Source organism: Pelodiscus sinensis, chromosome 4 (assembly GCF_049634645.1).
Source record: "Pelodiscus sinensis isolate JC-2024 chromosome 4, ASM4963464v1, whole genome shotgun sequence".
NCBI lineage: Eukaryota > Metazoa > Chordata > Testudines > Trionychidae > Pelodiscus > Pelodiscus sinensis.
In genome coordinates this window covers 111,938,025-111,951,395 of record NC_134714.1, presented here as the reverse complement: position 1 = coordinate 111,951,395, position 13,371 = coordinate 111,938,025, and the positions used below count along the sequence as shown (strand labels likewise).

Sequence of the window (13,371 nt, the reverse complement as noted above, 5' to 3'; positions counted from 1 at the left end):
AGGAGGTGTGTTTTTGTTTGTTTGTTTTTGCATCTCCCTTGTGTGGCCCCAACTGACTTTTCTGTGGGTCACTGACTCCCTGACTTAAAACAGGTTCCCTGACCTTCTCATAAATAAAGACAATGCAAAAACTTTGTGTGTTTGATATAGTATTTCATTTAAAAATGAAGCCTGGTCAACAAACCCCCAATTGGGGCCAAGCCCCCATCTGGCCGCAGCATTACAACACTCCTGCACGCCCCTCCCAGATGCTAGATCTGAGCCTATCATACACTGGAACCCCCTGCCCTGAGCCCCTCACATACACCAACCCAAAATTCTGCACCCTCACATCCACAAGCCTGTGACTTAGTACCCCAACACTCCATCTGACCCCAACACTGCCTGGCCTGGAGCCCCCTCCCGGAGCCAGCATCCCATTCTCCACCTCCTCCTGCATCCAGATTTCCTCCCAGAGCTTGTACCTCTCACCCCTTCCCATACCCAAATCCCTCATTCCCACCCCAGAGCCCACACATCTTGTCTCAACCCAGTGAGGGTACGGCTAGACTGCAGGAGTTTTTCCAGGATTCTAGAGAGATCCTAAAAAAACTCCTCCGCATCCAGGGATGCATTTGTTCTTCTGCTTTTTTTTAGTGGAAGAGCAAACATCGTCTTTTGGTAACCCCTATATTCCTCGTTCTACGAGGAATAAGGGGGATTCCAAAAGAAGGGGGTTTTCTAACATTTAGTCCAGTCTTCACAGGCCAAATGTTGGAAAAACCTCTTCCTACATAAAAATTGGGGGAAAAAGTGGCAGTGTAGAGTGTATAAGGACTGGAGATAGCAAGTGATGGAGAGGAGGACAATAGAGAAGGCGGGGCTTCAAGGAAGGGGTGGAGTCTTGGGGGAAGGATGGGGTGGTAGATCTTTGCTTGTTCTGAGATTTAGAAAGTGATCTTGGGTGTTAAAAGGTTGGAGACCACTGCTGTAGACAGGTGAAGCTGAGGGACCCTAAGCAGTTTTCAGCATTCCAGTTCATTTCCTCATCAGTCTTACTTCATCTCTTAGCCTTCTGTAAAGCATTTACTCTCCCTTTGAATTGAGCTTAGCCAAGCCTACAAGTGAAGAGGATGTAAAAGGTTCCTATGACCTCATGTCAGGAGTATCTGTGCCTTTGCTACTTTCATTTAGGCCAGATTTACACTACAGCTTACATAAGTAACCTACGTTGCTCAGGGGTGTGAAAAGTCTGCATCCCAGAGTGATGCCGTTATGGCCACTTTGACAGTGCTGTATTGATGAGAGAGCTTCCTTTAACACAGTTACAGTCTCTCATGGAGGTGGATTAACTGTGTCGATGGAGGGTGGCACATATGGGGATTGTAAAATTACAGAACGCATATTTTTCTCAAAATAGGTATCAATAGAATGCTAGGCATAACAAACATTGGATCTACTGTCTGGATTCCATACATCATTTACAACTACTCTTTATTTACTATTCACATCCATAAGTGAAAACTTGCCACACAAAACCTCATTGTTTTGAAGTAATAGTGTAAAAATACAAATGTGTGATAATAAAAATTAGGTCCAAAAATGATTAAATCAGTTATACCTTATTAAGAATTACAAAAGTGACTCAAAAGCGATGAGGAGTCCTGTGGCACCTTATAGACTAACTGAAGTGTAGGAGCATAAGCTTTCGTGGGCAAAGACCCACTTCGTCAGATGCATGTGACGGACATGCATCTGACGAAGTGGGTCTTTGCCCACGAAAGCTTATGCTCCTACACTTCAGTTAGTCTATAAGGTGCCACAGGACTCCTCATCGCTTTTGCAGATTCAGACTAACACGGCTACCCCTCTGAAAAGTGACTCAAAACAGCATAGAAAAATAGAACTATTCTGGCATTAACTAGGTGGCAATAAACCTGATGGAGACTCTCAGGATGCGTCTACGCTGCACCCTTACCTTGAAATAAGGTACGCAATTTGTGCTACGCAAATTGCATAGTTCCTTTCGGGGTAATTTCAAAATAAAGCGCTATTCCGAAATATCCCTTAACCCTCCTGGAATGAGGGTTACGGGGACGCTGGAATAGCGCACCTGTTATTTCAAAATCTATTTCAAAATAGCAGGCGTGCTCAAAAGATGTGGAATGGCTATTTTGGGATACTTCCAGTATCCCAAAACAGCACCGCAATCTAGACATAGCCTTGGATATTGTCCTGGCAGTACAAATTAATTGGAAATTAATTTTGCTGAGTTTTGCACACACCAGATCAGAATGGATAACTTTACCATATCAGTCTGCCTATCAAAATTTCTGAAGTACCCATCTCTAGTATATAAAACATTGGTATTTGTATACCTGATATCACCATATTTCACCACCTGAAAATGTGGTGATATTGCATCATGGTTCATCTTCACTCTCTCTTTATATATGAAGCTGTCATTGCACGTGTAAGATTTTATTTTTAAAAGTAAAGAGGAAAGGGTGAGGGAGGTGATGTTGAAGGTATTTTTTTGTCATTGGGCAAGAGGAAGGATAGACAGACATTTTTGAATTTGCAGGGAACTACAGTGAATGCAGCAGGCACCTTCTTGGAAATAGGCTCTTGCCCTCTATTTGATTAATTGCCTCCTGTCAGAATCCAACCAGTGGGAACAGCTTGGCAATGATAAAAAAAAAAAAAAAAAAAAAAAGAATGATTCAGAAAAAAGAGAAATTTCCTTCATTTTATCTTTTATTTTAAATGTAAACTTTGAATTTTCCAGGCTTGTTTAAGGAGAAATATAATTTTCCTTTTTTTAAAGTCCCTAATTATTGGTCAATATTTACAATTTAATTCTAGCTTTTGCCTAGAAATATAAATATATACAGTGTTCATTCATTCAAACACACTAAGAATTAGAGCAACATTAATATGGCACATACATTTTAAACATATAAAACATGCAAAAATGGAGTACATTTCAGAATTCAGTAAAGATCTTTTTTAATGTATGAAAACAGAAAGGATAATCTATCAATGTCTAAGAGCACATCTAATCCTTCTCAGAGGTTATGTCCAAAAAAGGACAGTCAAGGAGTCAGCCAAAACTATTTGAGGGTCAAATGAGGACATTCCACAGGAGAAGATAAAATAACTTGGGAACATTTTTACTGTCTGAATGTTGACTGGGCCCGGTGAGAGGAAAAGTCATACATGGATATAAATAAAAATTGAGGTTAACCTCTTTCTTTAGTGTTACAAAACTACTGGTATTTTCCTAGGATAGATGCAATGAGGTATCTTTTATAATATGTTTAGGCTTGGAAGAAGAGGATTTTTATTGGTAAATATCAGTAAACATTGACGTCACTGTGCCCACGTGAACTGAAGAAATAAAATAATTGAAATTTACAGACAGACAAAGAAAGAAAATACTTGAGAACTTCTTAGAGTTTGATTTTAGGATATTTGCTTTATATATTATGACAGGCGATGTTGACAGTTTAGGTTTTAACTGTTATAAACCTTTAAACTTTTATCTACATTTCTGCTGTCATTAAATAATTACTGTATGACCTCCTTTAATTTCCTGTATCTGTGAAAATTTAAATAAATATTGAAAAATATTTAGAACCCATAATATTGAACTATGAAAATTTAAATTCATAACTGAAAAAATGTTTAAATATAGATTCTGACTCAGACCAGTGGTCCTTCTAGCCCAGTATCCTGTCTCTGGCAGTAGTCTGTGCCAGATGCTTTAGAGAGAAAGAACAGAACAGGACAATTTTCAAGTGATTAATGCCCTGTCATCCAGTCTGGGCTTCTGGCAATTGGAGGTTTAAAGACACCTGGAACATGGGTTTGATTCCATGACCATCTTGGCTAATAGCCATTGGTGGATTTGTCTTCCGTGAACTTATCTAGTTGTTTTTGAGCCCATTTATACTTTTGCCTTCAACAGCCCATAATAATGAGTTGCACAGCTTGCTGGTGTGTTGTTTGAAGTACTTCTTTTGTTTGTTTGAAATCTACTGTTTGATATAAAAGTGCCTGCTTCGTCAGGTGACAATTCAAGTAGCATGTGAAGGGTTAACTAGCACTTCCCTAATTCATGACTTGATAAACCAAAATCATATCCCCACTAAGTCATCTCCCTTGTAAGCTATACAGTCCCAGTCTTCTGAATGTTTCCACACCCCCAACTCATTTTTCTGTACCTTTTCCAATTCTAAGGCATCTTTTTTTAAGATGGGATGACCATCATGGATTTTTATAGTGACATTATGATATTTTCTGTTTTATTATTGATCCCTTTCCTAGTAGTTTGTAACATGGTTACCTTTTTTTTGACTGCTACTGAACAATGAGTGAAAGTTTTAAGAAAACTCTCCATGGTTGACACCAAAATCTCTTTGAGTGGTAACAGCTAATTTAGACCTCATCATTTAGTACAACTGAATTTCATCTGGTATTTTGTCAGCTAACCACCCAGTTTAATGTGACACCTTTGTAGCTCTTTGTAGTGAGCTTAAGACTTTAATTAACTCTCTTGAATAATTTTGTGTCATCTGTAAATTTTGTCCTCTTTTCCATATTGTTTATGAATATGTTGAATGTCACAGGTCCATGTACAGATCCTTAGGAGACCTCACTATTTACTTCTCTCCATTTTAAAAAACTGACCTCTCAGTCTTACACTTTGTTTCCTATCTTTTAACCAGGTACTGATCCATTAAAGGGGCCCTCTTATCTCATGACTGCATAATTTGCCTGTGAGCCTATAAGAGGGGATCTTGTCATAGGTTTTCTAAAAGTCCAAGTACTCTGTATCAACTGGATGACTCTTGTCCATGTGTTTGTTGGTACGCTCAAACAATTACGATAAATTGGCGAGGTGTGATTTCCCTTAACAAAAGCCTTTTTGATTCTTTCCCAACATACCATGTTTATCTATGTGTCTGATGGTTTTGTTCTTTACTGTAGTTTCAACCAGTGGCTGGTGCTGAAATTTATGCTTATTGGGCTGTAATTGCCAGAATCACCTCTGGAGGGTTTTTTTTAATTGGCGTTATGTAAGCTACTCTTTAGTCATCAGGTACAGAAATTGATGTAAGCAATATGCTACATACCACAGTGAGTAGCTATGCAATTTCATATTTGAATTTCTTTAGAACTCTTGGATGAATATGGTCTGGTCCTGGTGACTTCTTAGTGTTTGTTGCAACGCCTCCTCTATGGACAATTCAGTCTGGAACAGCGGCAGGGAATCCTGTGGCACCTTATAGACTATAACTGAAGTGTAGGAGCATCAGCTTTCATGGGCAAAGACCCACTTCGTCAGATGCATACAGTCTGGAATAGTTCTTCAGATTTGTCACCTAAAAAGGATATGGTTTCCATATCTCAGATCCTGTGAAACAAAGACTGATGTAAAGAGTCCTTGAGTGCTCCTTTAGCACCATGATCATGCGGTGGCCCCACTAACTGTTTGGCAAGCTTCCTGCTTCTGATATTTGCTCTTCAAATTTTTTGTTTGCCTTATTATACTTTTACATTTGACTTGCCAGAGTTTATTCTCCTTTCTAAGATTTGACTTCCCGTTTTGAAAGGATGCCTTTTTCCCTCTAACCACCTCTTTTACTCTGTAGGGTAGCTATGGTGGCATTTTTTGGTCCTCTAACTTTTTGTAGGGGGTATTTATATTTTGAATTTAAAAATATCTATTATGATGCTTTTAAATTGTCTTCATTCAGTTTGCAGGCAGTTCCTCTGCAAATGTTCCTTTGAATTTTCATTTAACTAACTTATTTTTTGTATAGTTCCTCTTTATGAAGTTAAATGCTACTGTGGTAGGTTTCTTTGGAATTTTCCCCCCTACATTATGATCGCTTTTACTAAGCAGGTCCGCGGCATTCAACTCTTGGATAAGATCCTGTGCTCCACTTACGATTAAATCAGGAGTTGCCTCTTTCCTTGTGGGACTCCAAGAAACGTCATTTAATGTGTAGAAATATTGTCTCTGCATCCCTTCCAAAAGTGACATATACCCAGTCAGTCTGAGAATAGCTGAAATCCCCCATTATTGTTGCAGTTCTGCCTTTGTAGTCTCTCTAATCTTGAGAATTTCATTATCGCTGTCTCTGTTCTGGTCAGGCGGTAGATGGAATATTCCTATTCTCTAATTATTCAAGTGTGGAATTTCTATTCATAGAAATTCATTTAAGATTTTTACTTTATTTGACTCTTTGATTTCTTTCACATATATATAGTGCCATTTCATGACCATCATTCCTATATATTTCTGTACCCTGATTACTGTAGTTCCACCAAGTTTCTATGGTGGCCCTTATATCAATATCCTCACTTAATGCCAAGTAGGGTTGCTGATGGATGGGGGGGTAGAGAGAAAGCAATGGGGGCAGTTGCCTAAGGGCCCAGTGCAGCATGGTCCGGGTGTAGGATTGCCAAGTGTCCGGTTTTGAACCAGACAGTCCAATATTTGAGCTTTCTGTTCGGGAAACAAATTGAGAAAATATAAATGAGAAAATATAAGTGTCCGGTATTTTCTAATAATGTAGATTGTGATGTAATATCTGGCAGCCATATCTGGGTGGTGCTGAGAGCTGGCTGCCTCCAGCCCACCTCTCTCACACACACATGGCCCCGGGCCTGGTGAAGTCTGTCATCTAGTATTTAGACTTCTAGTGTTTGTATATAAGCATTTCTGCATTTTGTCAATATTCAATTTCTTGCCTTCACGAGTTTATATTTAAATGGGACTTTTTTATGTGTGACTGTTCCTCACTAGTTGTACTTTACCAACTGCTTCCCAGTCCTCTTTATTAGGATATAGATTTCCCACTCTGATAAATTCATCCCTAATATGCTGAATGCCCTTCTGAAGAGATTTACGAAAGTGCTATGTTCTGTAATGACAAGAAAATGTTTTTCCCATTTTTGTGGGTTAACTGTTGCACAGAGGGACCTGAGGAAAAGCTCTGTCTATGCTTGAAAGATTGTGTCTCTCGCCAGCAGAAGTTTGTCCAGTTAAAGATGTTCCTTGTCTTTCTAATACCCTGGGACCAACATGGCTGCAACAACAACACTACATATTGCACAGATTGCATAGCTGCATAAATCCCAGGCCTTACCACTAGTGGGTGCAGGAAACTTGAGAACAAAATTCTTAATTAGATCAGTGGCTCATTAAAACAATTTACTGGCATATATATACAGATGACCTATATGTGACCTTTCTGAGATTACCTCTTGCTACAATATGAGAGACATTTAATTTAGGGGGAAGATTTGCTTTTTCTTATTTTTTCAAAAGATTTTAAATTTTTCTCTCTCAATTATATTTAGATAGAGAAATAAGATTGGGTAAAACTAAAGCTCATATAAATGGGTTTAGATAAAGGGGTGAAGTGGCTTGTGATATGATCACAACTGACTCTGACATGAACAAGCAAGGTTCTTTCTGTGCTTACAAACAGATAATTAGTAATTATGTAGAGGAGTTAGTTCATATTCATGTCCAGTCTGAAAGTGGACCCCAGCCAGAAGCCATACATTCTTTCCAGTCCCCAACCATCTGCACTTAATAACCTGGCCATATTGGGGAAATCAGTGACACTGTGCCGCAGGAGGGACTGTACAGCTAGAGGACAGAGCGAAAGTTCATTATTTATATTGTAACAGCACCTGTAGGCCCCATCATATTTAGTCACTGTATAAATATATATATCAAGAGACTGTCCCCATCCCAAAGAGATTTCAATCAAAAAGGACATATTATCCTTGCCTCCCAAATGGAGAATGAATCACAGAGAGTCAAGTGATTTGCTTAAGGTCATAGAGGAAGTCAGTGGTAGAGTTTGGAATAGAGGATAGGTGTTCTGAAGCCCAGACTACTGCCTTAATCACAGGAATATCTTTTCCCCCATTATCAGCTCTATCCCAGTTGTCAGGGATCTGCAGGTCAGATCTTGGAATGTTGACCTAAGCAGCCCCATTCTTTTCCTTTTCTTTTAATTCACAAACCCTGACTCATTGAAGAGATTATTTTTAAAAATCAGTATAAAAACCTGACACTCATCCCAACCCACCTCCCCTTTCCTTCTTATTTTTTTAATCAAAGGGAAAGCCTAGTCCTGCAATTTTAAATGATTCTTTCCTGAAATAGCAAAATAAGATGGGCCAAATCCATTCCTGGAGAACACAGGGAGCAATTCAGTTGAATCCAGAGATTGATTTGATCCTTCAGCAGTAACTTCACAGATAACTCTTGTTGCAAAATAATCCTGTTACTGTAATCATGACTGTAATTATTTTGGAATGTTACTCATTGGAGGATATGTCAATAATGGCACAGTTGCTACCTGTTGCATCAAAAGAGTACAAAGAGGGGGAAAACACACTGTACTCCTCCTTGACAGTGCAATGCAATGTATAAGACAATAATTATTTATATAGTGGTTTGTTGGGTGTTATGTATTTTGACAATCTGGTGTGCAATATACTGTTGGCCCTATTAAAAATACAAATGTACTGCTTGCTGTAGTTAATTTTTCCACAATATTTGTGACATGCCATGGTAAAGTCAAATACGAGTTTATATTATGTACTAGTTATATTGTAAATATTTTGACCTCTCAGTACAAACTATCTAAATAATGATGCATGTTTTCTTTCCCAGTTTTCATGAACGCAGCAATACCAATTGCAGCTGTACTTACAGTAAGTATGAATTTTTCTAAAAAGGCATGTTTACAAGCTATGTCTACCAGATTTCCTTAAAGTGAAGGTTGGTAGAAACAAAACTAAGATGTACCAAATGCTACATCAGAAAGATCTGATTCCACTTGCTTTTGCTAATTTAAAAAGAATTGCGTAATGGAGTTATTAAATATTACTGGCCTAGGGGCTAAAAGGGTAAGCTGTCAACATGATATATCTTTCTTTTTAGTAAGGCTTTTGACACACAGTCCCACATTACATCCTCATAAGCAAACTGGGGAAAGTTGGTCAGGATGAAATTACTGTAAGATGGGCTCAAAACTATTTAAAATGCCATATTCAAAGAACACTTAGCATATCTGGCTGTTAAACTGGGAGGACAGATCCTTCTTTGGGAGTGGGAGGTCCTGCAAGGGTCAATCCATGAATCATATTTTCATTGAATTATTTGGATAATGGCAAGGAGAATATGCTTATAATATTTGTGTATGACCCAAAGCTGGAAAGGTTGCAGGCATTTTGGAAGACAGTATTAGAATTCAAAAGCAACTTGATAAATTGGAAAATGGGTCTGAAATCAACAAGATGAAGTTCATCTTGAAAGGCATTTTTGTCATTATAACCTCTAACCCTGCTTAGAACAAGCTGAATGATTGTAAACTCACTGGTATCTTGTCTGCACTTGAGCTCTGCATAGGACTAAAACCCATGGAGCTAAAATGATGCTAGTACAATTGGGAGACATTTTAAGCTCGGTTTAAACCAGGCCTAGAGGGGAGAAAGCCCTTATTGATTTTCAGGTTGAGGAATAATTACTGAGCTCATGCAATAAATATCAGAAAATAGAATCCCGGAGGGACTTTGCCTGAATATGAGTAGATTGAAAACTGTGCAAGCAGCTCAGAACATGGCTCACTTTGCATCATTGTTCAGGTTAGATGGTGTAAGATGACTTAAAGTGTCATTCTAGCAAAGTTTATTTTTTTCATAGTCATAAATGATCTCATCATTAAATGTTCCCATTAAAGCCTATATGGGTCCTGCCTGCTTGTTAGTTTATTTATTTGTTCCTGGGGCTCAATTCTCTCCCCTTGCATAGGTGCTTAGGGGACAGGAGGAGGTGAGAGAGAAGTGCAAGGCACGCCCTAATCTTTTTCACTTACTGCACAGTGGCAAAGCACCATTCCAATCCCTGTGGCTGGAGCGCTAGGACTGCTCCTTTACAGCACCCCTCACAATTTACCACAGCCCTCAGTTTTGTCTCCCGCACACATACTGGCTTATGGAGCTGGCCAAGTGCCTAAGGGAGCCAACTGCATCATTCAAGTGACAGAGCTGAGTTCATTTTCCTCTGGTCACTGCAGAACTATGGAAGGGATAATATCTCTTGGACACAACCCCTCCCAAAGCTCCTGCTATGATTAGGTGGCTCCATACTAGCCCCTGTGTGTACCAGTGGTTACATTTTATAGTCTGACCCTTAGTGCACTTCTTTCTTTCTGCTTCTCACAAAACCAAAACTATGCCTCTTGCCAGTGGATGAGAAGATTCACAACGACATGAAACCAAAAGCTGAGACCATAAACATCTTCTTATAGAACTGAGGTATAAATGGCAAATCGCAACCGATGCATAATGACAGCCAGGAGGAGCTCTGCAGTGATGGGTTACAGGATGTTTCCCATTTAAAACAATAAAACAAGACTGAGAATACAGTGCCGTGTGAAATGTTTTCTCTGCTTCCTTTAAGACTGTCATTCATTGTGTCATTGTAGACGTTTGTGGTTCATGCCCACCTGACTGGAAATGCTGACTTCTCCCCATCCGTGGCCTTTGCCTCGCTCTCCCTCTTTCACATTCTTGTCACCCCACTGTTCCTGCTCTCCAGTGTAGTCAGATCGACTGTCAAAGCTTTGGTCAGGTAAGAGTTGTGGGATGTAACCAGTTTTTGAGAGAAGCCATTGTTCAATGTGCAGTTCAAAAAAATGCTGTGGTTATTTTCCACCATGATTTGGAAATTGCTTTCCAGCATAGACGTACACACGGGGTGTGCCGGGTGTGCCCAGGCACACTCTAATGTTTCCAAGGGGGCGTGAGTGAAGGAGTGCCTCTTTGGCACTCTGGGGAATGGACGCCACGCTGGGTTTGCCGCGCATGTGTGGCCAAAACCAACAGGACTTAGTACCCCACGGAAAGAGGCAGCAGGGACGCAGCAACATCACCCGGCCGCCCCATCAAGTGAGGTGAGTTTGAACCCCGGGCGGGAGGGTGGCGGGGTGCCCTGGGCAGGGGATTGGGTGCAATGCAGCCGGCCCGGGGGGTGGCCGGGGTCAGGGGCAGTGTGGCTGGCCTCAGGGAGGGAGGGGCTGGGGTCGGGGGCAGTGCGGCTGGCCTCGGGGAACAGAGGGGAGGGGGTTGGGGGCAGCGCGGCTGGCCGAGGGGAGGAGAGGGGGTCGGGGGCAGCGCGGCTGGCCCCGGGAAGGGGGGGGCAGGACCGGGGGCAGTGCGGCTGGCCCCCGCCCTCCCCCAGAGCTGCTTCCCATCCCCTCTTCCCCCCTGGCCACTCTCTTGCCCCCCAGCCAGTCCCTGCCCCCCAGCCAGTCCCTCTTCCATCCTTTCCCCCCAGCCCAAGATCAAGTGTGTCCCTTTTTTGGGGGGAAGGTCTACCTGTCAACTCTACGAGTCGGACCCGGTGCAGGCACCAAGTGATGGGGACTGCTGAAACTTTGGAACCAGAGACTGCGGGGTGGGGGTTTGTGGCCCAAAAGGGGGCTGAGAAACCTAAGAAAGACAGAGTAGGGGGAGCACCAGAAGGGTGACAGTCAGGGCGACCCTAGAACTCTGTTACACACCAGTTGGCAGCTGCTGGAAGAGGAGGGAAAAATAAGGGGTAAGGGTCAGAGAGGAAGGGGCTTGTGCTGAGGACAGGGAGGCAGGTCAGGAGAAGAAAGGGAAAGGCACCAAGGGACAGGGTGTAGGAGAGAGACAAATACCAGGGGGCCAAGTGGAGACAATGAGGAAAAGGGCAGGAGGGGAGGTGTCAGTGAGAGGGGGGGACAGGATGATGCTAGGAGAGGAGAGGGGAAAGGCTTTGGGGGCAAGAGGGGAGAAGAAGGAGAGGTGCTGGGAGAAGGCTTGAAAGAAGAAGTGGGCATGAGGAAGGTGGAGATGGAGCAAGGCACATATGAGGGCACAGAGGGGCATGAGGGGAACAGGGGCAGAGGGTGGTGAGGGGATGGGCATCAGGGAAAAAGAAGGCAAAGGGAACAGGGGCAGTGAGGGAAGGGGGAGGCACCAGGAGGGTGCAGGGGTAAGGGAAGGCGCAGGTGCCAGGTGATTCCGAGGAGTGAAGCAGAAGGGCAGACACCTGCAGGGGAGGGACCAGCACCAGAGGAGAGAGGCAGGGCAGGTGTGTAGAGGGAGGTGTTAGGAGAGGGGATGAGGAGGGGTAGTTCACATGATCAGAGTGGGGCTACTGAAGGAGTAGGCACAGGGCAGGAGAGAGAGGCTGGTGGAAGAGGGCAGGTCTCAGGAAGGCTGAGGGCAGTGAGAAGGGCAGGAGTCAGGACAGCAGAGGTGGGTGAGGGGTTGGGGGGCAGCAGGCACCAGGGGAGCTGATGGAGCAAGTGGAGGAAACAGAGCAGCAGAAGGGAAAGGTAGAGGTTCATAAGATATTTATTAATAACTTGGGTGCCACAGTGGCACATCCAAACATGCCACAAACTCAGTACTGGTGCACACCACAAAATTTATTGTGCTCATGGGAGGAAACTCTTAGAGGGAACACTTCTCCCAGCCTCTCCACCCCCCGAGTTAATGTCACACACATTGGGTTAATGCAATTGCAGGATAGTTGCATGAGGGGGGTTTGGTGAGGGCCAAACTAATCCCTATTGGTAAGAGGATGGTGAGAAAAGTCTTTGGGGGGGGAGGGTGTCACATGACACCTTTTATTTCTGGTCATGTGTTCATATTGCCCCGAAAGTGTTACCTCCAGAGGCTTGCCTAATGGGGGTCAAAGAGTAAATTTTTAAAAAATTCCTTGGGTGCACACCCTAATGAAATGTGCTGTGCACGCCTATGCTTTCCAGCCTCTTACCTTAAATGTGTTACCATATTCTGCAATGCGGGCCAGATTCTCAGAATCAGGTGGAATGATGCTAACTAACCTGGCCCTGAAGCCATTTACACAAGCAGAGAATTTGGTCCTCTGTGTTTTGAGCTGATGGTGACTGCAATGCATAAGGATTTATCTGTTAGTAAATTATTGTATGGTCTACAGTATAGATTTTGTGGTGTAAAATTAATAATAATGTGTGTATTTTATTCTGTGCTCTTTGCGGGTGTATAGAAACAGGTAATCTCATTTAAGGTTTATCATTTAAAAATTGACTCTACATCCCTCTCCCACATACAAAATATGTGGAAGAGAACAAAATAATCAAAAGATCATGTGAATATAAATGTGTATCACTTGGGCTGCATTCTTTTCCCCTGATTTTGGCTATAAGTCCAGGGAGAATTAGATATTAGCAGGAAAAGCTCTGTGATAAAAGAGTTTAAATAAAAATTCTGAAGTCAACAGGGAAAAATTTGAGTGAATAAATTCTCAGTCTGGACCAGATGAATATCCTTCTCTTAATG

At 42.1% G+C, this 13,371-nt stretch overlaps 1 protein-coding gene across 4 annotated transcripts in view; it reads left to right on the top strand.

The window, feature by feature from the left end:
* Positions 1-13,371, top strand: part of ABCC8 (ATP binding cassette subfamily C member 8) — a 133,663-nt gene that overhangs the window by 58,001 nt on the left and 62,291 nt on the right. For all 4 annotated transcript variants that reach the window (XM_075928081.1, XM_075928079.1, XM_075928080.1 and 1 more), the window contains 2 exons: positions 8,687-8,727; positions 10,503-10,648. In XM_075928081.1, coding sequence (XP_075784196.1) covers positions 8,687-8,727; positions 10,503-10,648 — 187 coding nt within the window. The remainder of the gene's footprint in view (positions 1-8,686; positions 8,728-10,502; positions 10,649-13,371) is intronic.